General features: G+C 36.0%; 1 protein-coding gene across 1 annotated transcript in view; it reads right to left on the bottom strand.

The window, feature by feature from the left end:
- The window catches only part of PDCL2 (phosducin like 2), a 35,641-nt gene extending 8,957 nt beyond the window's left edge, over window positions 1-26,684 (bottom strand). The window contains exons 1-4 of the mRNA XM_042936355.1: window positions 26,510-26,684; window positions 14,720-14,840; window positions 14,068-14,158; window positions 1,289-1,432 (exon numbers count right to left, since the gene is read on the bottom strand). Coding sequence (XP_042792289.1) covers window positions 1,289-1,432; window positions 14,068-14,158; window positions 14,720-14,840; window positions 26,510-26,515 — 362 coding nt within the window. The 5' untranslated portion in view covers window positions 26,516-26,684. The remainder of the gene's footprint in view (window positions 1-1,288; window positions 1,433-14,067; window positions 14,159-14,719; window positions 14,841-26,509) is intronic.
- Window positions 26,685-27,686: the final 1,002 nt, after the last annotated feature.

The raw sequence follows: 27,686 nt of genomic DNA, 5'->3' as shown, positions 1-27,686 counted from the left end.
GAAATGATCCTGCAGATAGGTACACAGGCACATACCCACATACAGACAAAAAGATACAAAAATGGCAAAATGTTCATTTTCAAATCTACCTGGCTGGCATTTAGGGTATTCATTTTATCATTCTTTCTACTTTTCAGTATGTTTGAAATTTTCTGTAATAAGCTAACAAAAAAATAACTGCCAGAGAATGTCATTTTTCTTTTTCTTTCTTTCTTTCTTTCTTTCTCTCTTTCTTTTTTCTTTTTCTGAGAGAAAGTGTGCATGCATGGAGGAGGGGCAGAGAGAGAGGGAGAGAGAGAGAATCTTAAGCAGGCTCCATGCTCAATGTGGAGCTGGACAGGGGGGTGCTTGACATGGGACTCAATCCCATGACCATGAGATCATGAATTGAACCAAAATCAAGAGTTGGATGCTTAACTGACTGAGCCACCCAGGTGCCCCTCTTTTTTTTCTTTTTAATTCATTTACTTATTTAAGTAGTTTCCATACCCAATGTGGGACTCAAACTCACAACTCTGGAGATCAAGAGTTGCATGTTCTTCTAACTGAGCCAGCCAGGTGCCCTGAAAGAGTGTTATTCTTTTAAGAAGTGCCACAGATTCTTTAAATGAGACATGAAAACATATTAAAATATCTAATTTAATCCCTGAAGCCAATTACTCCATTTGTATATTAAGTACACATTAAAAAGGAAGCCACAAGGCCCAAGGTGGAGTCACTTGCCCCCAAGACAGCAAACAAATACTTATTGCAGTTTCAACCTCTCCAGAAGTGGAATTTAATCAATCTGGAATTTTCTGGTTAGTACCAAATGAGGTAATCTGTTACATGGGCTCTCCATTCCCCAAAGGAAGATGAGGCGATCCATCTAATAAGAACACCCCTGTATTCCCCCTGAGAGAAACAATCCTTCCTTTTCTTTTACTAATAGCTTCCTGTCCGCCCTCCTTCCTATAAAAGCCTTCCATTTTGTACAACTCTTTGGAGCTCCCCTCTACATTTGTTCTAGATAGGATGCTGCCTGATTCATTAATTGTTTAATGAAGTCAATCAGATCTTCAATTTTACTTGATTTTTACTTGAATTTTGTTTTTTAACATTATGTGTATATATATATATACATACATACATATATATATACACATACATATATATGTGTATATACATATGTATAATTTTTCTTTTCTTGAGTGGTCTTTGTCATATGCCTTATAAAGCCTCAAAACCAGACATAAATATCTTAAAACATTAGTATATTAACATTTTACAGAAATACTATAGTAATTACCTTGATCTGTATAAATGAATTATAACTGACACATCTTTTTCTGCATTTGTGACTTCATTCACATACTGATTTCCAGAAATTTCTCTTAATTCCCCAAATTTTTGTTTTATCTTAAGAGCTTTCCATTCCTGTAACCGCTTTTCTCTAAAAAAATAAAATGAAATTACATAAGAAAATTGTTATAGTCTTCAGGTCATTCCTATACACAGAAACAAGTTAGGGCAATGAATGTCATGCTAGTACATATCAAACACTTTAAAGAATGTTAGAATAACTATTAATGCTCTTATAATTCCAATTCCTCTTTTCATATGGGTATTTGTGTTATGAATATTGCAAAGAGGAGTTAGCTATTGACTTTTAAATTTATTTTTATTTAAGGCTAGGTCTTAATCATAGCTATAGAGGGCATTGAGCCAACAAATTCTCATACATACACAGGTTAAATACTAAGGAAGCATATACATAATAATAATAGCTAACATTTATTGAGTGCTTACTATGTTGCCAGGCACTGTTTTAAGTGCACTACATTAACTAATTTAACTTTATCAAGTTAGTACTATTCTCACCCTGTTTACGTGCTCTTAACTATCATGCTGAGCTGAACTTCGGTCCAAAGCCTTTGCGAACACGTGTAATTACTTGTTATAACTTTATTGCAGGTAGAGAGGTGGTAGAGAAGGGTGATCACTCTAAGACTAAACTGGGTTTAAATGCCAACTCCTACTTATGAGCAGCATAAGCTCAGGCAAGTTATTTAATCACTCTAAGCTTCAGTTCTCCAACTGCAAATGGGAATAATATTAATACTTATTTACACAGGATTGTTGGGGATTAAATGAGATAACATATGTAGATTTCTTAGGATGGTGCCTAGCACACAATGAGTATTCAATAAATGTTCCCTAGTTATTCACCCATAGAGGACCTTGAAACTTTGTTTAAGAACTTTCTCAAAATTTGCATGTTTTGATTTAGTTGTGGAACACTTGGATCCAGAGTTTCCAACACACCTACAAGTTTCTTAAAGGTTACTGATTCCATACCTCTAAGTTATCTGGGAGTACACACTCCTTTCTTTCTCTATCAACTAGATTTTCTTATTTTCTGTATAATTAAAAAAAAATTTTTTAAGTAATCTCCATGTCCAACATGGAGCTTGAACTCACAACTCCAAGATCAAGAGTCACATACTGTACTGATTGAGCCCACCAGGCCCTTTATTTTCTTATTTTCTGTATTGATGCTCTGGCATCTGGGACCTTGCTGATCCTGGAGAGACTGCCTCTCCCAGGGCTAGGTAATTTCTAAAGATAGCAAATACTCACTGCAGAGCACATTTCTTAAAAGCAAACCAACTAATTCAGAGCCCAATCCTTCAACCACCTCCTTTATTGGCCTGAGGCACTATTCCTATTCCCTAATCTTTCCTGGCCCAGGAATCAGACAACTAGAGGCAGCCTCTACAGCCCAGAGCCTGCCAAAATTATTCAACTAGCCAATCCTACATCTACTCACCCTGCTTAGCTTACTTTTCCCACAGAAATCACAATGAAGAGTGGTGTCCATACTATCCCCTCACTCCTTCTGCCTCTTAACCAACTCTGATGCTTCCCTGTATGGCCCTGCATTGTAGGGCATGCCCTACTCTTGAGAACTGAGTAATAAACTATCTTCACCATGGCAATTATCTCCTGTTCTGTTGGCATGGCCAAACCTAAATCCTGGGTATATTTTAGAACATTCTGTTTTTATTGCATGTGTTAGAACCATATCAGGTAAAACCACTCACTTTACATAACAAGTAAATCAAGCAAAATGAAGCCTAGAGAAGAATGCCAAGAACAGGAATTCAAATCTAGGGCCTTCTCACAACTTTCAAACTGAAATCCTTCAATTTTCCCTGTACTGGCTCAGATATTCAGAACTTACAGTTACTCCAAAAATCTTTTGGGAGCCCAGTTTTGTTTGCACTGAGTATTTAGCATCACTATCATTAACTTCCCTCAATTTGATCTCACTGGCTTATATCTGCCAAAAATTTCAAAAAGTTTTTGTTCCAGTGATGGCACCATGCCCTACTTAATGGTGTGACTATCTTTCTCCTCTACTTCTGCACCTTCTCCTCCTCATTTTTCTTTGCAATTCAGTAGAATTAAACACCTGGGTTGGTTTTGCCATCAGAAAGGGATATAGTGTTCAATGGCCTCATTTTTCTTTCTCCTTTCTTCTTTTTCGTTTCTTTTTCTTTCTTTTCTTTCTTCTTCCTTCCTTTCTTTCTTTTCTTTTCTTTCTTCTTTCCTTCTTTATTTGTTTCTTTCTTTCTTTCCAATGGCCTGCATTTTCCACCTAACAATTGTCAGTTGGGATTTACTCACAAAAACAGAAAGCAGCAGAAAGCTTAATCTGGGGGATTAAGTATTTTACACACCACTCAGTATAAAGATGAAGACTCTAGGCTTGGCTACCAAGAATGACTTCCAAAACAATACTCAAAACTGGTCTGCCAAAGGAATGAATAGCTTTCCCTGCTGCAATCCAGAAACTGGGGAATCTGGAACTACTATTTCAATTGTGTTCTACTATCAACCTACACTGGGGATCAGAAAACCACTACAACAATTATTGTCTCTAGGGACGTACCTTCTTTGCAAAGACTAGAAGAAAATATTTGCAGAAGGTACATCTGATGAAGGAGTATTATCTAAAATATACAAAGAACCCTAAAACCTCAACAATCAGAAAACAAACAACCTGATTCAAAAATGGGCCAAAGACCTGAACAGGCAACTCACCAAAAAATATATTGATGACAAATAAGCATATTAAAAGATACTCCACATCTATGTAATCAAGGAAATGCAAATTGAAACAAGAGAGAACAACATATCTATTAAAATGGCCAAAATCTACAACACTGACACCAAATGATTGAGAGGATGTGGAGCAACAGGAACTCTCATTTATTGCTGGTTGGAATACAAAATGGTCACCTTTTGGAAGATGGTTTGGAGGTTTCTTATATAATTAAACAAACTCTTACCATACGATCCTGCTATCATGCTCCTTGGTATTTACCCAAAGGAGTGAAAACTATGTCTACACAAAAACCTACACGTGGGTGTTTATAGCAGCTTTAAAATAATTTATCATGGCCCAAACTTGGAAGTAGCTCAGATATCCTTAAGTAAGTGAATGGATAAACTGTGGTGTATCCAGATAATGTAGTATTATTCAATGCTAAAAAGAAATGAGGCCTCAAGCCGTGAAAAGACATGGAAGAAACTTAAATGCATATTACAAGTGAAAGAAGCCAATCTGGGAAGGCTACAAACTGTACGACCCCAACTATATGACAATCTGGAAAGGCAAGGTATGGAGACAATAAAAAAAATCAGCAGTTGCCAGAGATTTGCAATGGGGAGGGGACAAATAGGCAGACTACAGAGAATTTTTAGGGTAGTGAAAATACTTTGTATGATACCATAATGATGGATACATCATTACGCACTTGTCCAAACTCATAGAAAATACAACACTAAAAATGGACTGTATTGTATGTACACTGTAGACTTTGGGTGATTCTGATGTATTGATGTAGGTTCATCAATTATAGCAAATCTATCATTCTGGTGGGAGATGTTGATAATGCTGGAGACTATGCATTTGCTGGGGCAGCGGGTATATTGGAATCTCTATACCTTCCACTCATTTTGCTGTGAATGTAAAACTGCTTTTACAATTCTTAAAATTTTTGTTTTGTTTTGGCTTTAAATGAGGAATTTGCTTTATATCACCACTATCAGGATGACTACAGAATTTTCCCTTGTTAATAACAACTTTTGAAAGGATACAGGTTCCTTTTTCCTTAGATCCAAAGTGACAACTGAGATATGAAAATAATGTGGCACAAACTGGTGGCAATTAAAGTTGGACTTTTGATATGGAATATGCAAGTGAAAGAACTTGTATATGTAGTATCTCTCTCTCATCTCTGTGGCAGAAACTGGCTGGTCATTGGTATAGCTTTCTCTTCCAGGGCTCACAGGAAGACTACATTTGCCAGCTTCCTTTGTGGTTAGATTAGGCCCAGGAGACTGGATTATGTCCAGTAGATCAAGAGTGAAAGTGAAATATGCATTTCTGTGACTCACCCCTGCAATGTCCCATGCTGTCTTTTACACTGTCTCCCTAGTCCACAAGCCGGAGGGAAAGGATGCTGACATGATGTGGCCCTAATGAAAAGAGCCCAGATCCCTAGTCATCACCCAGAGAAGAGTCACTGAAGTAACTCTTCAGAGTAACAGAAGAGTCACTGAAGTTCCTGAGTAAGGAACTTTCCTGTGTGAAACCACTGTGATTTTGAAGTTGCATGTTACAGAAGCATTAATTATCTCAATAAATTCTGCTGACATAAATGATTAATTAGTAGGATTGCCATCATTGAACAATCCTTGCATTCTTTGAATAAATCCTAATTATTCACCATATATAATGATTTTGATATGCTATTTTATTTGTCAATATTGTATTTAAGATTTTTGCATCTATGTTTCAAAAGTGAGATTGGTCTAAAGCAATGTTTTCCAAGTTAAGGCATGTGGACATCCTGTACGAGAATCACTTAGGTATAGCAGGTTCCAAAGATTGACATATTCCTGAGATCCCAACCCAAATTTACTGATTATTACCTCTTCATTCTGATCTCAGGAATGTGTATTTTAAACTATATTATGGACAGTTATCAAAATATACAAAGGTAAAGAGACCCCAGATGCATGCATCTTCCATCAATTATTTCTATTCATGGCCAATCTCTACATCTTACATCTTTACCCCTGTTAACTTCCCATCTCACGGGCTATTCTGAAGCAAATATAAGACATCATGTAATTTCATCTGTAAATATTTCATTAGGTATCTCCAAAAGATGAGGATACTTTAAAAAATTTAATTCACATAGCACAATCACACCTAAAACAATAATTTCTTAATATAGTCATATAATGTTCAAATAATCCTATTCTAAAATACATAAAATATACATAAAATTTACCATGTTAACCATGTAAGTGTTCAACAGCATTGAGTATTGTCTCCATTTTTTAAAGTTTGTTTACTCAAATGAGGATCCAAATTAGATTTATACATATGGTTATTATATCTCTTAAATCTAATTTAATCCAGATTCTTTCCATCTACTTTTTCCCCCTGGCAATTTCTTTATCAAAGGAACCTGGATTGTTTGTCCAAGGTTTCCCACAGTCTGAATTTTGCTAGTTGCATTGTCATAAGGTCAATTCACATGAGAAATATAAATTTTTATTGACAATGTTGGGTGGTTATTTTGACCAACCAACCTGAGTCATGAGTTTTATTTCCTTTCTGTATGAACCTTGTCTGATTGTGACAATCACTGTTATATTATCAATAAATATAACCATGTTTTATGCAACAAATTAGTAAACTCTCCATCTTTATAAAAACATAAAGATTATCTGTGCCTTGAAAGTAGAGAAAAATCAGCTAGAGAACAAATTTTAGGAATCAGTTTATCTTCTCACTAATGTTTTTCCATCTCTTATTGAGTCAATTTTGGAAATTTATATTTTCATCAAAAAATCATATTTTTAAATGATGCAAATGATCATATATCAAATATTCTCCTGGCCTGGCTTCTTTCATTTAGTATAATGCTTTTGAATTTTACCAAAGTTACTATGTGTGTCATTAGTTTGCTTTCTATTCCTACAGAGTAGTATTCCATTATGTGAATACACTACAATTTGTTTATTCACTCACTTCACATGTATTCATCGTATCAATGGACTTTTACGTTGTTTTGTTTTTAGCTATTATGAACATTCATGTACAATTCTTTGTATTGACATAGATCTTCAATTCCCTCAGAAATGTGATTGCTGGGTTAAATGTATATGTAACTTTGTATGAAATTGCCAAACTGCTTTCCAGAGTGGTTATATGAATATTTCAGTTCCTCCATGATCTTTACATTTTAATTGTAATATAATTCATATATAAGCATACCTTGAAGATTTTGTGAGTTCTATTCCAAACCATTGCAATAAAGTGAAACTCACAATAAAGTGAGTCAAGTGGATTTTCTGGTTTCCCAGCGTGTATAAAAGTTATGTTTACACTATGCTGTAGTCCATTAAGAGCACAATATTGTTATGTCTAAAAAATGTACATACCTTCACAAAATAAAAATAAATAGCAAATAAACACATTATTCCTTTAAAAAATGCTAACCATCATCTAAGCTTTCAGAGAGTCATAATCACTGATGACAGATTACCATGACAAATATAATAATAATAAAAAAGCTTGAAATATTGTGAGAATACCAAAATGTGACAATCATGAAGTGAGCAAATGCGGTAGAAAAATGGCACCAATAGACTTGCTCAAGGCAGGGCTGCCACAAGCTTCCAATGCATAAAAAAGACAGTATCTGCAAAGTGCAATAAAGTGAAGTGCAATAAAGTGAGGCATGCATGTATAATAAAATTCAGCTATAAAAAAATATGGGACGCCTGGGTGGCTCAGTTGGTTAAATGTTCCACTCTTCATTTCGGCTCAGGTCATGAACTCACAGTCATGAGATTGAGTCCCATGCCAGGGTCCGTGCTGGGCACAGGGCCTGCTTAAGATCCTCTCTTCCCCTCTCTCTGCCCGTCCCTGACTCACTCTCTTTCCCTAAATAAATAAATAAATAAATAAAGTAAAAAGAAAATGAAAAACAAAATCCAACTATTGAAGTGTACAATTCAGTGATTTTTAAAACATTCACAAAGTTATGCATCCATTACCACTATTTAATCCTAGAATATTTTTATTGCTCCAAAGTTATTCCTTATTCCCCCATCTGCACTTATTCCCATCACAGGCCATGGTAATTAATAATTTCTGTCTCTATGAATTTTCCTATCCTGGACATTTCATATAAGTGGGATCATATAAAATATGGCCTTCTGTTACTGGCTTCTTTCACTTAGCATAATATTTTAAAGGCTCAATTGTATTGTATCATATATCAGTACCACATTTTTTAAATGGCTGGTAATATTCCATTGTCTGATATACTATAATTTGTTTATCATCTCCCCAGTTGATAGATATTCACATTTTGTACTTTTTGGCTGTTTTGAATAGTGCTATGAACATTCATATACATATTTTATGTTTTCAGTTTTCTTGGATATATACACATCCAAGTGGAATTGTGAATCATATGGTAATTCTATATTTAACATCTGAGGAAATTCCAGACTGTTTTTCAAAGCAGTGCACCATTTTACATTCCCACCAGCAACGTACGAGGGTTCCAAATTCTCCACATGCTCACCAACTTTTATTGTCTGTCTTCTTTACTATAACCACCCTAGTGGGAAAGAAATGGAATCTCATGTTTTTGATTTGCATTTTCCTAATGACTAAGTTGATCATCTTTTCATGTAGTTACTTTCCATTTGTATACCTGCATTGGAGAAATGTCTATTCAAGTCCTTTGCATGTTTTTAAATTGAGTTGTCTTTTGTTGCTGAGTTTTAGGAATTCTTTATATATTCTGGTTAGTAATCCTGTATCATATATTTATACATATAATTTGCAAATATTTTCTCCCATTCTGTGGGTTATTTTTTCATTCTCTTGATAGTGTCCTTTGTACAAAAGTGTAAAATTTTGATAAAGTCCAGTTTATCTATTTTTTCTTTTGTTGCTGTGCTTTTGGTGTCATATCCAAGAAATCATTGCCAAATCCAATGTCATGGATGTTTCCCCTTATGTTTTCCCCATAAGTTTTAGTTCTTATATTTAGGTCTTTGATCCATTTTCTGTTATTTGTTGCTTATGATATGAGGTAGGAGTCCAACTTTTCTTCTCCATGTAGAAATTTCGTTTTCCCACTGCCATTTGTTGAAAAGATTGAATGGTCTTGGCACCTTGTTGAAAATCATTTGACTATATATGTGAGGGTTTCTTTCTGGGCTCTCTATCTTATTCTAGTGATCTGTATGTCTCTTCTTATATCACTACTACATTGTTTTGATTACTGTCACTTTGTAGTAAGTTTCAAAATCTGGAAGTATGAGTCCTCCAACTTTGTTCTTTCTCAAGATGTCTTTGGTTTTCAGGACACGGGTTGTGTTTCTTTGTATTCATTCTGCCAATATCTGCCTTTAATTGGAGATCAATTAATTTAAAATCCATTTACATTTAAACTACGTAATGTAAGTGTCTGACATGAAGTTTTTTGATTGTACTGTAAGTGCCTGATGTTGAGCTTTTGGTTGCTGAGGAGTCCATTTCAAAAGACATCATCTTGAAAAACACAGTGCCAGCTGTATGACACAGCTACTAGCAAAACAACCAGATAAGGAATTAGGCTGCCCCCACCTATGAGGACCCCTCTTTCAGACACCCCTGGGTAAACTAGACTGCTTGAATGACCAGCTTCTCCTTTCCCATGTCCTAACTCCAGCTTTTATGCACTAAATTAGCCAATAAAGAGTAAACCTGTGAAACCTAAACACCCCACCATTGGACCCTAGTAAAGGCAGAGCCCCAGCTCTGTACTCTTTCTCCCCAATAATCTGGCTATGTGGCCTTTAGGCATGCCATGTAGCTTCCAGCACCTACGAGTAATAAATCTTTTTCCTCAATGGTTCCTGGTGGGGTTTTTGCTAAAGCGTATCCTACAATCATAATAAGAACCAAAGGGCTAGTCCAGCCACAAAATGTGAGTAATTCAGGCCCAGATGAATCCCTCAGGCATTCCTCACCAACAATATCATTCTCAATAGGCTGGGACCAATGCAACAAAGCAATTCTTATTAATGAAGGACTTCTGCCATTTAGCTCTTTTGTGTGTTTCTTATTTGCTTTTTGTCCCTCAATTCTTCCATCACTGTTTCTTTTTGTATTTAGTTGATTTTTGTAATATGCCATTTTAATTTGCTTCTTCTTTTCCACTCTGTAATCTTTGTTTTTTTCTTAGCATTTACCTTAAGGATTAAAATTAGTATCTTATGATGACCTACTGTGAATAATACCAACTTAGTTTCAATACTAGACAAATGCTCCACTTGTATACACCTCCATCCCTCCTCTTTCATGCTGTCATTGTTACAAACTACATTGTTATACATTGTCCATCAACATCAACTTATAATTGTTGTTTTATGAAAAAAAAATTGCTGTTTTATGTCTTTGCCTTTTAAATCATACAGGGAAAGACAGAGTTAAGAACCAAAAGCTGAGTGATTCTGGCTTTTATATTTGCTTACGTAGTTACCTTTATGTTACTTACTCATTCATAAAGCTTTGAGTTACTGTCTAGTGCTCTTAAACTTCAGCAAGAACGACTACTTTTTTAGGGCAATTCTAGTAGTAACAAACTCACTTAGCTTAAATTAATGTCTTAATTTATCCTTCATTTGCAACAGTTTTGCCAAATGAAGAATTCTCAGTTGGTAGTTTTGTGTGGTATTGTTGTTGTTTTGCAGCAATTAAAATATATCAATTCACTGCTTTCTGGCCTCCAAGATTTCTGATGAGAAACTGACAGTTTTATTAAAGGTCCATTGTATGTGACACTTTACTTCTCTCTCACTGATTTCAAGTTTGTTTTTATCTTTTGATAGTTGATTATGATGTGTCTTTGTGTGGGTCTCTTTGAGTTGATACTACTTGGAACCCATTGAGCATCATGGATTTGGAGATTTGTGTCTTTTGTTAAATTTGGGAGGTTTTCAGACATTATTTTTTCAAATATTATTTCTGCCCTTTTCTCTTTTCTTCTGCTGGGACTCTTATACCACATAAGTTGGCTCACTTAGCGTATCACAAGGCCAGTTAGTCTCTGTTCACTTCATTCTTTTTTTCTTCTATTCCTCAGACTCCATAATTTCAATTGTCTTCTCTTCAAATTTGTTCTTTCTTCAGCTTGTTCAAATCTGATTTTTGAAGCTCTCTAGTATATGTTTCATTTCAATTTTTATTGTACTTTTTAGTCTTAGAATATCTTTTTGGTTCCTTCTTACAATTTCTCTCTTTATTGTTATTCTCACTTTGTTCATATAATGCTTTCCTGTCTTTGTGTCAATTTCTTTTGTTCCTTTGAATTGGAAATACTTATGTTTCTTTGTATGCCTTGTAATTTGAAAACAACACTGGATTCTTATAAATGTGGTAACTCTAAGAAATCAGATCCCTACCTTCCATGATTTATTTTTTTATTACTTTATGGTGTCTCTGTGCCAGAGATCAGTCTGAGGTGAAAGAATTAAGGTTGTCTCAGGTCTTTCTGAGCTTTTGTCTTTCCCAAGGCTTTCTAAATTCCCTCATTTACACAGTTGTTTTGAATGTCCAAATACCAACCAACCAAACAGATGTGGCTACTTTATATCCTCTGGAAGCCACCTGAGCCAGTGAAAATTGACACCATAGCAACCACTCTTTGTGCCTGTATCTCCACATTCAGAAGCAGTAATTCATAATCAGAACACAGAACCTTGATATTGAGGACAAAGTCTTTACTGTCCACTCTGGCTTTAGTAAGCTTTTTCAGTAACACAGGCTGCTGTCCAAACAGTTGCCTACCATGGGGCTGGGGGTAAGGTATGGATAGCTATTACCACACTAAGGACTGAAATCAGCCAATACTAACTACAGTTTACCAGCCAAACTTTATCTTGGAAGCTACAAGTGTTCAAATAGACTCCAGAGTTCCCAAGCTGTCACTTGAGACTGTTTCTTCTAGTACAATAATTATCTAGGTGGACAAATGGATCCCTAGAGCTTTCTATTCTGCCATCTTTCCTGATGTGAACCTAGTCTGTTGTTTTTTGAAAATGTCTCAAATTTGGGCTTCTCTGATATATTTTTATAATTAGACTGAGGATATGAAATTATTGACAAGGATACTACATAGGTAATGTGTCCTCCACAGTGCATGATATCAGGAGTTACTTGATGCCAATATATTATTGGTAATGTTAACCTTGGTCATTTCCTAAGATGGAGTCTGCCAAAAGTCTACACTGTAAACTTACTATTTCCTCTTTTATAATTACTAAATATTTGGGGGGAGATACTTTGAGATTATGAAAATATCCTGTTTCTATTTAAATTTCCCGACTCATTTCAGCATCTATCAGCAAATCTTGCCCATGGGGGATTAATTATTATTGTGGTGTTCTGATGGTGATTTTTCTATTTTCCTCAGTGTTACTTTCTCTGAATTTGTTCATTTCAGTTATTTATATCACAAGGAAGTCCTGGATATTTATTTTATAATCCAGTATTATGATTATTTATTTTGTTGCTCAAGTTGTTCCAACTATGACCATTTAAAAATCTTTCGTTTTGCTCCTATACCTTTAAAAAACTTTTTTTCTACAGCATTTCTTTACTTTCTGGCACCACATGATGCTCCTGACTCATATTGTACTTTCTCAACTCACACTGTGGAATGAAGCAGTCCTCCAAGGAACACTAGTTCCTATTATTAGAGAGTAGCATTTGTAAAACAAGAGCTAAGAGCTAGGTGTACTCATTGCTACCAGACTATTGCTACTTCTAATCCAATTCACTTTTCTTGGGGCTTTTTTCATGTTAAACCAGCATTCTTGGGACCAATCCCACTTGATCAGGATGTATTGTTCTTTTTTTTAAATTGTTGGACCTAATTTGCTAAACTGTGTTTAAAAATTTTGTGCCTATATTTTATATACGTATGTATTCTATATATCCTATATATAAGAGATATTTTTCTGTGCCATTCTGTTTTTGAAATTTCTTTATCTGGCTTGAGTTTCAGGATAAGTTGGGAAATATACATACCTGTTCTAATTTCAGAAAGAATTTATTTATGAGTAGTAATTAATTATTTATTAAATGATATACATCATCCTAGAAGGAAAACTGTGGCTCTTATTGGCCTTTTACTGATATTTCCACTTTACTTATATGTAACTTGATGAAGTTCCACTGTGTATTACTGGATAGCTTTTTACTTAAGCAAAGGAAAAAATATTCAGGAAAAAAACTATTGCACTTATATAAAGTGAGGTGGGTTTAAAATGTTCTTGAAGGGTACGGGTTGGCTTAGTTAGTAGAGCATGTGACTCTTGATCTCAAGATCATGGGTTCAAGCCTCATGCTGGGCATTAAGCTTAATTTTAAAAAATTAAAATGTTCTTAAAAATTAGTTTTGTTCTTGGGGCACCTGGAAGTGTCCAACTCTTGATTTCGGCTTAGGCCATGATCGCACAGTTTGTGAGATCAAGCCCTGCATCAGGCTCTGTGCTGACAGTGTGGAGCCCAATTGGGATTCTCTTTCTCCCTCTCTCTCTGCCTTTTCTCTGCTCACCTGCTCTCTCTCTCTCAAAATAAATAAAAATTTTTAAAAATTACTTTTGTTCTTTTTAAAAATCTATTCTGTAGAAAAAAATAGAGCCTTTTAAATTTCATTCTTATAATACTTCTCCATTCAAAAACTCATAAGTTGGGGCACCTGGGTGGCTCAGTCCATTAAGCATCCAATTTCAGCTCAGGTCATGATCTTGTGGTCTGTGAGTTCAAGCCCCATATCAGGCTCTGTGCTAACAACTTGAAGCCTGGAGCCAGCTTGATTCTGCGTCTCCCTCTCTTTCTGCCCCTCCCCTGCTCATGCTCTGTTCCCCTCTCTCTCTCTCTCAAAAAAATAAATATTAAAAAAACTCTTAAGTTGCCCAAATAAATCACTATACCTATATATTTCAATAGCTCTCATATCTTCTTCATCAAATTCATCTTCAGCTTCCTTCAACTGTGCAAGAGTCATCTTTTCATAAGGTTTAACTAAAACAAAATAAATTTTAGATAACTGAATTATTTAGAACTCATTTTTTACTTTATAATCATATGGTTAGAAAAAACAATATAGAAATAAATAGAAATAAAGAATATCTTTAATGTTGCAGGTTCTCCAATATATAAAGCTATTTTATAGCTGACTGCTTTGGTTTTATTTACTGTGATTCCTGCTCTGAATTCACAGAACTACCAGGCTACATTTAAAGTAGATGTGAACATCAGTTAGACACCATAAATTTAGACTTCCCAAGTACTTGAAAGTCTTAACACATAATGCATACTATATATATGATCAAAATAGAAGGTAATCACAAGGTAGAGGAAGATGGCAGAGAAAAAAGCTCACTAGGTTATAAACCAGGATGTTTCAGCTCTGTTACTAACTAGCTTGTGACTTTTGACATATGAATTAAAAATTTTAGGTGTCAGCACCCTAATTTCAAAAGTATGGGTGGGATTTCTAATGTCTTCTCTCCCTCTTAGTTTATGAAATACACTTTCTCTATCATTATCTCCTCATCCAGCCCACTAAATGCACAACTATACCCATTGCTTCTTTTTGTAAACGTAAAACCATTTCTTCAATTTCATCTTTTGGCTCTTCTTTTGGAGGAAGAATGCCAAAATCTCTTAAAATTTCATTCCATTCTGTATCTTCATTTGGATCCTATAAAAAAATAGAAAATCTATTAACACAGTTGTGCATTTTAATATGTACATGTAAAATTGAAATATAACATTTTCAACTATGCAATTGTTCATGAACTCTACAGATAACGGAATAATTAGTTTCAAAGTATAGAACAAAGTGGCCTACTTTTTCCTCACTTCCCAGCACAAGTGGTACTACATACTTTGATAGATAAGATACATCCTCTACCCTCAAAGTTACCCTGAGATGTTTAATAAAAAATCAATTTGGAACACATGTATCAAATATTAATGAAGTAAACTCATAAATCATGGAAAATTCTCTCATGACTATATTAGGCAAAACCAATTAACATCATGCAAAAATACTGTTTTGTTTTTCTACATAGGCATTTAATACCTCCAGGTGAACACGCTTCTCTTTTCAACCAATTAGCTTCAAGGGACTCGTACTCCCAGGTTAAATGTTAGAAGAGGCTAGGAATTTTTCCATAGTTTAATTTCTGTCTAATAATAATTTCTTTCTGGGCGCCTGGGTGGCTCAGACGGTTGCATGTCCAACTTCGGCTCAGGTCATGATCTCATGGTCTGCAAGTTCAATCCCCACGTCGGGCTCTGTGCTGACAGCTTGGAGCCTCGAGCCTGCTTTGGATTCTGTGTCTTCCTCGCTCTCTGCCCCTGCCCCACTCACACTCTGTCTCTCTTGCTCTCAAAAATAAATAATAAAAAAAATAGTTTCTTTCTATGAAAGCTAACCTTGTTTTCCTTGTTACTTAGCCTTCGATATTTTATGTGCTCCTTTTCCAGAGGTTGTAATATATTAACTCTTTTATTTCTAGTTTGCTGTCCATTTCCCCTGATATTTCCAGAGGAAGGGAGAATTTAATTATACATATGAGAAAATACTGTGACAAATTATTTGATGACCTTAAATGATCTCCACATTCTGGTATTCACATCTCTGCACAACTCCCTCTCCTTGACTATGGGTGGGAACTGTGGCATGCTTCTAACCAACAGAACATGGCAAAGATGAAAGAATGTAATTTCTATTATTATTCTCCATAATATTATAACTTCCATCTTGCCAGCACTCTTCACACTGGTTAGCTATGATAAAGCAAGCTGCTATATTGGGAAGTGCCTTATGGAGAGAACTATGCAACAAGGGAAATGTAACCAACAATCAGCTAGACATTGAGGTTCTTAGTCAAATAGCCCCAAAGAACTGAATTCTGCCAAATACCATGTAAATGAACTTAAAAATGGATTCCTCCTCTGTTGTACCTTTAAATGAGATCCCAGCGGGGTATGTGGGTGATTCAGTCAGTTAAGCATCCAACTTCAGCTCAGGTCATGATCTCATGGTTCACAAGTTAGAGTCGGATGGCTCAGTGCTGACAGCTCAAAGCCTGGAGCCTGCTTCAGATTCTGTGTCTCCCTCTTTCTCTCTCTGCCCTTTCCCCACTCACATTCTGTCTCTCTCTGTCTCTCTCTCTCAAAAACAAATAAACATTAATAAATAAATAAATAAATAAATAAATAAGACCCCAGCTTTGGCTGACACTTTCATTGCAACCTTGTGGGAGACTCTGGAGAAGAGGGCCCAGCTAAGCAAAGCCTAGATCAAGACCCATAAAAACTCTGATACAGTAAATGTGTTGTTTTAAGCCACCAAGTTCGTTATAGTTTGTTATGCAATAATAAATGACAGACAAGTATCATCTTATTTCTCCTTTCATCCTATTCTTTGGCCAAAGTTTTGTTTGTCTGTCCCCACTTTGTCTATTACTGGTCACTCTATCCCTGAGATCTTCAATCCCTATTCTTTATATGTCTCCTAATAATAAAATACCAGCATCAGTAGGAATTCTGCACTTGGTAATGGTAGACTAGATCATTTGAATCAAACCTTTTGCTGAGAACATCTAGTAAAATTGAACGAAATTGATGAAAATCAATCTGAAAGCACTGGAGAATCAATAAGGCAGTGAAGAAAATTATCAGGAGAAGATCTTAGATGAGAAGGAGAGCTAGAGAGGAGCTCCATGTTTGAGGCCATTCCCCGTGGATCAACTACCAATTATGGAAGAGGCCAAGAAGCTGAGAAATCTAAAAAAGGCTCACAGACTTCGGCACTGTGACCAGAGACAGAAATCAGTAAGAAAATGATAACTAGGAGATCATCATATATTTGGAATTAAGAAAACACTTTCTAAATAATCCATGGGTCAGAGAAAAAAACACAATGGGAATTTAACAGCATTAGGAATTGAATGATAAAAAGTAAAGCCATATAACAAAAAAATATGTGGGCTGCAACTAAAGCAGTTCATAAAATAAATTTTATATCCTTAATTTGATATTTTATAAAATGAAAAGTTTAAAAATTAAGATATAAACATCCAACCAAAGAAGTTGGAAAAAGAAAATCAAAATAAATCAAAGATAAAAAGAGTGAAAGTAGAAATTGATGAGTTGAAAAATTAATATATAATAGGATTAACAAGGCCAAAAATTGGTTCTTAGAGAATATTAATGAAATTGATAAACACTTACCAAAACTGACCAAAAAAAAAAAAAAAGCAAGAAGGCACAAATAACCAATACTAGAAATGAAAAAGGGAAACTCTTGAAACTCTTGACAGATAATACAAACATTTTAAATGAGGGTCCTACCAATTATATTTTGCTCTTTTTTTATACCTTAAGGTAAAGCTTAGATTATTGACTATGAACCTTTCTTTTCTAATACAGCCACTTACAGCTATGTATTTCCCCATTAACAATTTTCTTAGCTGCACCCTACAAATTTTGGTTTGCTGTACCATTAGTATCATTCAATTAAAAATATTCCCAATCTCTTTTATAATTTTTTACTGACATCTTAGTTATTTGGAAGGATGTTGTTTAATTTTCCAGTAATTTCAACTTTTCTAGGTATCTTATTAATACTTTCTAATTTAATTCTCTTTGGTTAGAAAACATACTTTGTTAAGATTTTGATTTTTTGACACGCATTGACTTGTTTTATGACCCAGTATATGATGTATCTTAGTGAATGCTTGAAAAAAGCATGCATTCTGCCACTGATAGGTATATTTCTCTATAAATCAATGGATGATTGACAGGTTTGTTCAAATCTTCTATTTTGTTAGCAATTTTTATATCTAGTTTTTCTATCAATTACTAAGAGGAGGGGTTTTAAAATCTCACATTATGATTGTGGATTTGTCTATTTATCCCTTGAATTATGTTAGTTTTTGCTTTATGTGTTCTGCTTTATGTATTCAAACTGTGTCTCTTTTAAGATGACACAAAGAAATGGAAAGATGTTCCATGCTCATGAGTTAGAAAACCAAATATTGTTAAAAGGTCTACACTACCCAAAGCAATCAACAGATTTAATGCAATCTCTATCAAAATACCAACATTTTTCACAGAACTAGAACAAACAATCCTAAAATTTGTATGGCACAACAAAAGACCCTATTCAGGGTCAGGGTCAGCCAAAGTAATCTTGAAAAAGAAAAACAAAACTGGAAGTATCACAACTCCAGACTTCAAGTTTCATTACACAGCTGTAGTAATCAAAACAGTATGGCACTGGCATAAAATTAGACACATAGGTCAATGGAACAGAATAGAAAGTCCAGGAATAAACCCACAATTATATGGTCAATCAATCATTGACAAAGGAGGCAAAAATATGCAATGAGAGAAAGATAGTCTCTTCAACAAATGGTGCTGGGAAAACTAGACAGCAACATGCAAAAGAGTGAAACTAGGCCATTTTCTTACACCATACATAAAAATAAACTCGAAATGAATAAAGTACCTAAATGTGAGACCTGAAACCATAAAAATCCTAGACAGGACAGACAGTAATTTCTCTGACACTGGCCATAGCAATATCTTTCTAGGTAGGTCCCCTGAGGCATGGGAAACAAATGCAAAAAATAAACTGTTGGGACTACATCAAAATAAAAGGCTTCTGTACACCAAAGGAAATGCCAACAAAACTAAACAACAAGCTACTGAATGGGAAAAGATATTTGCAAATGACATATCCAAAAAAGTGTTAGTATCCAAAATTACAAATAACTTATATAGCTCAACAACAAAAAAATGCAATTAAAAAATGAACAGAAGACATAAACAGACATTTCTCTACAGAAGATGTACAGATGGCCAACAGACACATGAAAAGATGCTCAACATCACTCATCATCAGGGAAATGCAAATCAAAACCACAATGAGATATAATCTCACACTTGTCAGACTGGCTATTATCAAAAAGATAAGAAATTGCAAGTGTTGGCAAGGATGGGGAAAAAAGGGAAGGCTTGCACTTTGTTGGTGGTTATGTAAATTGGTGCCCCCACTGTGGAAGACAGTATGGAGGTTCCTCAAGAACTATCCTATGACCTAGTAATCACACTATTGTGTATTAAGAATATGAAAATACTAATTTGAAGGGATATATGCACTCCAATGTTTCTTGCAACGTTATTTATAATAGCCAAACTATGGAAGCACCCCAAGTGTCTGTCAATAGTTGAATGGATAAAGAAGTGGGATACACAAACACGTACACACAAAGGAATATTACTCATCCATAAAAAGAATGAAATCTTGCCATTTGCAACAACACGGATGGCTCTATAGAGAGTATAATGCTAAAATGAAATAAGTCCATTAGAGAAAGAAAAATACCATATGCTTTCATTTTTATGTCAAATTTAAGAAAGAAAGAAAGAAAGAAACAAAAAAAGACCAATCAAAAAACCTACTCTTAACTATAGAGAACAATCAGATGATTACCAGGGGGGAGTGGGGTGGGGACAGGTGAAATAGGTGAAGGGGATTAAGAGTACACATCTTGATGAGCACTGAGTAATATATGGAACTGTTGAATCACTATATTGTACCCATGAAACTAATATAACACTATATGTTAACTATGCAGGAATTTAAATCTTAAAAAATAATAATAAAATAAAATAATAAAGTGTCTCAGCAGTATACAGTTGTGTGTTGCTTTTCCATTCTGACAATCTCTGCTTTTTGAAGTATTTAGTCCATTAATATTTAATATAATTGTTAATATTAGATTTAGAGCTACTATTTTCCTGTTTTAGTCTCATTTACTTTTTTGTTCCTCTATTTCTTTCTTGCCTTCTTTTGGTTAATTAAGTAGTTTTTAGAATATCATTGTTTGCCACTGGCTTTTTAGGTATACACCTTTGCATTATGATTTTAATAATTGCTCTAGAAATTATATTGGGTATCTTTAACTTATTACAGTCTACCTAGATTTAATATTGTACTACTTCACATAAAATATGGGAACATTGGGGGTGCCTGGGTGGCTCAGTTGGTTACGCATCCAACTTCAGCTCAGGTCATGATCTCATGGTTCATGAGTTAGAGCCTGATGGCTCTGTGCTGATAGCTCAGAGGCTGAAGCCTACTTCAGTTCTGTGTCTCCCTCTCTCTTTCTCTGCCCCTCCCCTGCTCATGCTGTCTTTCCCTCTTTCAAAAATAAATAAACATTAAAAAGATTTTTTTAATAAAAAAAATATGGGAACCTTGCCTAGTTACATTTACCACTATCCCATCCTTTGCTTTACTGCTGTTAAATATATTAACATCTACATATATTTGAAAACCCATAATACAAGGTTATAATTTCTGCCTTAAAGAATTATAATGTTAAGGGAATTAAGAGAAAAAATATAGTTATTAGTACTTATCCACATATTTACCATATATGGTGCTCTTCACTCCTTTCTTTAGATCCAGTTTTCCCTCTGGTGTCATTTCCCTTCAGCCCGAATAAACACCCTTAAGCATTTCTTATAGTTAAGGTCTGCTGGCAACTAATTCTCCCAGTTTTCATATTTCTGAAAATAACTATTTTCCCCCAGTTTTTTGGATGGATAGGTTAGCTGGATATAGAATTTTGGTTTGACAGTTTTCCCCTCCAGCATTTAAAGCATTTTAAACATTCATCTCTTGCTCTGGGGAAAAGAAACTGCCATGTTGTGAGGACACTCAAGCAGCCTGTGTTAGTCTGTGTGGGCTTCCATAACAGAATATAAGACTGGGTGGCTTAAATAGAAATTTATTTTCTCACAGTTCTGGAAGATGCAAGTCCCAGATCAAGGTACCAGGCAGGGTTGATTTCTAGTGAGAAACCTGGCTTTCAAGTGGCCACCTTCTTGCTCTGTTCTCACATGCACTTTTCTCTGTGCACAGAGAAAGATGGAGGGAGGGAGAGAAAGAGAGAGAGAGAAAGAGAGAGAGACTGAGAGAGAGAATGCTCTGGTGTCCCTTACTCATAAGGATACCAGTCCTTTCAGATTGTCAGAAGGACACCAGTCCCTACCCTTATGACTTCATTTAACCTTAATTACCTCCTTAAGAATCCTACTTCCAAATATAGTCACATTTGGGGTTAGGGTCTCAACATATGAATTTTGGAGAGACACAATTCATTCCATGAAAAAGCCGTATTGAAAAGTCCAAGTGGGGGCGCCTGGGTGACTCAGTCGGTTAAGCGTCCAACTTCGGCTCAGGTCATGATCTTGCGGTCCATGAGTTCGAGCACCGCGTTGGGCTCTGTGCTGACAGTTCAGAGCCTGGAGCCTGTTTCAGATTCTGTGTCTCCCTCTTTCTCTGACCCTCCCCCGTTCATGCTCTGCCTCTCTCTGTCTCAAAAATAAATAAATGTTAAAAAAAAAAAAAGTCCAAGTGGTGGGAAACCAAGGCCTCCTGCCAACAGTCATGTGAGTGAGTCATGTTGGAAGCAGATACTGCAGCCCTAGCTGATATCTGAATTGTACTCTCATTTACTCTTTGAGCCAGAGCCACCTGACTAAGCCACTCACAAATTTCTGACCCCCAGAAACTATGAGATAATAAATATTTGTTGTTTTAAGCTGCTAAATTCAGGGCTATTTAGCTACATCGTAAAAGAAAACTAATATACCTATCCATTCAAGGGCTTTTATATTTTTTTCTTAGCTTCTAGAAATCTTTATTAAAAATTAATCAAAAATGTAAAAAAATACCCCTGTTCTAGGGGTGCTTGGGTGGCTCAGTTGGTTGAGCTTCTGACTCTCGATTGAAGCTCAGGTCATGGGATCAAGCTCCATGTCATGCTCTACGCTGAGCATGGAGCCTGCTTAAGATTCTCTCTCTCCCACTATCCGTTTCCTCCATTTGTACACGCTCTCTCTATATATAGAACACAGTTTTTTTAAATTCCTGTTCTGATGTTCACCACAGCAGTATTCATAATAGCAAAATTTAGAAACAATTTTAGTTTAGTATTCAGCAAAGAAATTAAGAGGTCCATTCAGCTTTTTACTTCAGCTTTACTCCATTTCTAGAAGTTCCTTTCTATTCCCTTATCTGTCATTTTTTTTTTGTATTTTCATCTAAGTATTTATTTATTCATTTATTTAAAAATTTAATGCCAGTATAGTTAACATACAGTGTTATATTAATTTCAGGTGTACAATACAGTGATTCAACAGTTCTACATATTACTCAGTCCTCATTGTGGTAAGTATCCTCCTAATCCCCATCATCTACTTCACCCATTCACCCCCTACCACCTTCCCTTTGGTAACCACCAGTTCGTTCTCTATAGTTAAAAGTTTGGTTTTTGGTTCATCTCTTTTTTTCTTAGTTCATTTGTTTCTCTAAGTTCCACATATTAGTGAAATCATATGATATTTGCCTTTCTCTGTCTTATTTCACCTAGCATTATACTCTCTTGATTCATCCATGTTGTTGCAAATGGCAATATTTCATTTTTTATGGCTGAATAATATTCCAGTGTGTGTGTGTGTGTGTGTGTGTGTGTGTGTGTATACCACATCTTCTTTATTCATTCATTTCTTAATGGACACTTAGGCTGTTTGTTCATTCTTGATAGTTTCCTATATAAACTCATCTTTGTAATCTCATTTTCCATTTCTTTGAACACTTCAATAACAGGGATTTTGTATTTGGCAATTGCAAACTATGCAGTCCTTAAAAATCTAAATCTGTTGGTTTTTTTGCCTTTGTTTAACATTCATAGTAGTCTTCTTATGTGATTATTTTGAGATCATATTTCTTTTAAAATTTTTTTTTTTAACATTTATTTATTTTTGAGACAGAGAGAGACAGAGCATGAACGGGGGAGGGTCAGAGAGAGGGAGACACAGAATCCGAAACAGGCTCCAGGCTCCGAGCTTTCAGCACAGAGCCCGACGCGGGGCTCGAACCCACGGACCGTGAGATCATGACCTGAGCCGAAGTCGGCCGTTTAACCGACTGAGCCACCCAGGCGCCCCAAGATCATATTTCTTTTAAAATGTGGGTGCTTTTGGGTTCAAACTGAAAATTTCCTTCAAAAAGGGTTTGCTTCTGTTGTCAACCAGGAGTACTATTTCTTAGTCACTAAACCTCTTAAGCCTCTTTAGAGGCTTATAGAGAAAGTTTCACCCTGAACTTACATTGTACCAAAGGTCAGTGTGTTGCTTTAGTCTTTAGGCCTTGGAGAACCCTTCCTTGCTACCTGGATGTCTTCAAATTCTTTCCATGTCTTCAACTCTTTGCTGCTTCAGCCCTGAATCCTGCTTCTGTTGATCTGATCCTGGCAATCCCTTATCCTGGGCCCTGGGTCCTTTGATCCTTTTTCAGTTAATTTTTGTTAATAATGTGAGCTAGAAGCCCAACTTCATTCTTTTGCATGTGGATGTCCAGTTTGCCTTTCACTTGAATGGTTTTGGCACTGTTGTTGTAAATCGTTTGACCAAAATGTGAGGGTTTCTTTCTGGGCTCTCTATTCTATTCCATTGGTTCATATGTCTGTCTGTCTGTCTGTCTGTCAATACCACATGGTTTTGATTACTGCTGCTTTACATACACATATACTGCTACTATATTTTGAAAACAGATATTGGGTCCTCCAATTTTGTTCATCTGTTAAAAGACTGTTTGGGCTATTTTGGGTCTCCTACGATTTCATATGAATTTTAAGATGTGTTTTTCTGTTTTTACAAAAAATGTCATTGGAATTTTGGTAGGAATTACACTGAATCTGGAGATTGTTTTGGGAAATATTGACATATTAACAATTTAAGTCTTCCGATCCAAGAATATGGAATGTTTTTTACTTATGTGTTCTTTAATTTAAGCAATGTTTTGTAGTTTTCAGTGTACAAGTCTTTTGCCTCCTTGGTCACATGTATTCCTAAGTATTTTACTCTTTTCGATGCAAATATCCAGGCCATTGCTTTCTTAATTTTCTTTTGGATTATTCATTATAGTGTATAGAAATGTCTTAATCAAATTTTAAGCTCACTATGTCCTGCAGATAATTTCAATCTAGTCTTTTACTTTTTTAAACTAATAATCATAATTGTTTTGGAACCCGTTTCTGATCATTCTGATAACAAAAGTCTCTACAGGTCTGTTTTTGTTGGTTCATGTTCATGGTACCCTGTTTCCTTGTGTGCTTGGTTACTTTTGACTGATTTCGGTTTGCTGTCCTTGAGAACTTACCTGAGGGAATTGTTTGAGGTCTAAGATAAAGATATATTCCTCTACAGAGGAGTTTTTATTTCTTCTAGTCATTTATAGACACTAAGGTATTTTTACGTGTGTATGTATATACGTATATGACTAATATATATCAAATTCATAATTTGAGGTTTGCTGGACCACCCAGACAATATAACTTAGGTTGTAATCCATGTGATTTCTGTATTGGGCCACAACTTCTTGGGAACAGGTATTATTCCTTTTCTTTTTCTGCCCTGTTTCACTAAGCATCAAGACAACTTTCCCTGAATTCTCCTGAACATGAGTTTATCTCTTGTTCATACTATTAGTCTTCCATACTTTAGTGGACAATACCCCTTTGGTTCCTTCTCTGTGGATTACACCTGGGATACCCCTTTGGTTCCTTCTCTGTGGATTACACCTGGGACCAAAACACAAACTGCTAATGCCTTCAGGGTAAAAGAGGTTTTGGAGTTCTGGAAATCCATTTACCTGGTTTTCCAGTTTCCCTTCAACTTTGGTCTCATAGTTTCTTAGCATCATATCCTACTATCATAGTTTCTTACTCCTTGATGCTTTTAAGGAAATATGTTTTACGTGTTAGCCAGTATTTTTACTTGTATGCAGAGGGAGAGTTGGTCCAAATAATCTAGCTCACTATTACCAAAAATTCCAGCAATACCTTATTAAAAAAACTCCCTCTGCACTTGACATCCCCTACCATCTTCTCTTTTCTCCTTCATAGTTAAACTTCTTGAAACAATTGTCTATATAAACTATAACCACTCCCACTTCCCACTTACTCTTCAACCCACTCCAAAGTTAGCTTTTGCTTCTAATACCACCAAAAGTGCTCTAGATAATGTCACCTACAAGCACCATCTTGTTCATTTCAATGAATATTCATTGTATTCGATCTCTTAAGCAGAATTGGAGAGACTGTCTCATTCCTTTCTTGTTAAAATGGTCTTTCTGGATATTCATGATACCACATTCTTATGGTTTTATGTATACCTTTCTGCTCTTCCTTAACTGATCTAGGAGTTCATCACAATGGGATTTAACAGTAAATGCTCTTTAGTTTATTCTTGTCTTCAGTTTTAGAAATTATCTATGAAATTTCTTCTAGTAGAAATAGGTACCACAATCTCTGTGTTAAAACTACTGTGACATTTATCATACCACAAATGGTTACATCTGTCTCCCTCTTATTCCCCCATACTAAGCTCTTTTAGAATAAGTCCAGAACTAAACATAAACACTGAATAACTGGATGTCGAGTAAATTGATGAATAAATGAACAAAGGTTAACGTGCTGTTAACTTCACTCAATTATATTTTGGCTTATTTCTTGAAGAGCAGGTATAAATCCAGACAGATTCACAACGTTTTTACAGATTGGATAAAATGTATTTGCTAGGAATCTATTATTAACACAAAAGGACTATTCATTAAAAATTATGTGTAATTTATGTTCAAAATATTCTAATAACTTACACAGTATATGCAAATAAAAATAAAATATGTAAAACAAGAGAAATTACAGTGGTTTTAATTTGGGGGAGCAGATGGGAAGAAGATGTTTCTGAAAGTCAGAAAGTGAGAATTTTACTCTGATAAAAGAAGAAACAAAGGCACAGGCTTCGGTTTAATAAGGAAGCGTTAGAGGAGCAGCCTTCTAAGGACTAAATGGAAGCCTAACAGAGCTTTTTGCAATCCAGTAGGAGAAACTCCAGGGACAGCTGGTCTTTCTTGAGACAGATGCAACTCCTGGGTTTCCGTTCTGATCTTTTTTTAAGGTAGCGGAGCCGAATACTTAAACTGAATTACACTTGGGCTCCAGTTGCTGGTCTATTTCTCAAGTGAGAAATAGTGCAGCAGTTAAGATTTCCAGGATGCAGGCGTAAAATTCAATCCCAAAAACTCTAAAAACTTCTTCCAGAGACAAACAGAAGTCTTGAGCGTTGAGAAATGGTATTCTCCTGGGGGTCAAATCTTGACAGAGACGCACACAAAACGTAGCCCTTACCCGAACAAACGTTAGAACCCACCCGCTGTGGGCCTCCCCACCCCGTTGGTGCTCACTCTAGGTTTAGCCGGGGACCCCTGTGCGTGCCCACCTGCATGGTGTTCCCCTTCGCTCGTCACGTGGCGGCGGTGTCTTCCTGACACCCTAAGTCTCCTTCAGGTTGGAGGCGAGCCCGCCGAAGGCCTAGCGGTTTCCACCGCCCTGAAGAGGGGGCAGGAGGGGGAGGGGAGAACAAGGGCCTCCTTCCCTGGTGCACCCAGCGCGGCTCTGTTGCCGGGCAACGTGGAGGCGTGGCCTAGGGGCTGGCTGTGAGAATGCACCAGGTCCTGCCTGGGGCCTGTGTACTGAGTGGTGCCTTACCTGTTAGTACTGGTGCTCATATTCCTCCCATCCCTCCTTCCACCACCACCAAATCGGCACGTTGTCTCAGAGCCTCTGGCACCCTTCAACTCCTGAGTCCTGTCTTCATGAAGAAAGAACCAAATCCTGGGGAGAGAACCCTTCAGAGGAGCCCATACACTATATTTGGATGGATTTTAGGGGACCACTAGCTCACAGACCCCAATTGTGCATCATTTCGTTGTATGCGTAGGTTTGTGTTGGGGGTCTTGGGCGTTTAGGACCAGAGCTTTCATCAGATTCTCAAATGGTTCTCCACCCCTATCTAAAAACCCACTGCCTTAGAAGACAGGAGTTCTGGCTTTACGTAGAAAGCCTACACAGGTGGATTCCTTGGTGGTTAGGTTAAGGAAAGGATGTTTACTGGTAGCTGCCAGGAACGTGAGGAAAATATTTGATATTATCACCAAATAAGGTTATATACATGGTCACAGAGATATACTGGTAGGATTTGGAAAAGAAAAAAAAATGTTTTTAGTGACACAATTTTAAACTCGGGTTCACTATTAGACCGTTCCACCTGTAGTGCCCAGTTAATATTTAATGAAAATCTTATACTCCTGGTAGCCTACATGTTGTGTTTGTATATAAAATATTAATTTGTTAAATATAAAATATTGTAGAACATCCCACAATTTTTGTAACCATGTTTTGGTATTTTTTCTTCTTCTTCCTTTTTCTTTATATCCTGGGAACCCTAAAATGTAAATAACCTAAGTCTCTCTGTATTTCTGAGAGGCCTGAGGAACTGCTGCTTAAATTAATATTCAACTGGTTTTATTTTGACCATCCAAAACCCTAGCTAGTTGAGTTACTAATCCTCCCTATTCTAGAGTCACCCTCCTCTAACCAGCCAGCCTGCTTTGTGG

This window comes from Panthera leo, chromosome B1, assembly GCF_018350215.1.
Source record: "Panthera leo isolate Ple1 chromosome B1, P.leo_Ple1_pat1.1, whole genome shotgun sequence".
Taxonomy (NCBI): domain Eukaryota; kingdom Metazoa; phylum Chordata; class Mammalia; order Carnivora; family Felidae; genus Panthera; species Panthera leo.
Note: the sequence above shows the minus strand (reverse complement) of the source record. Positions and strands in the feature narration are given on the sequence as shown.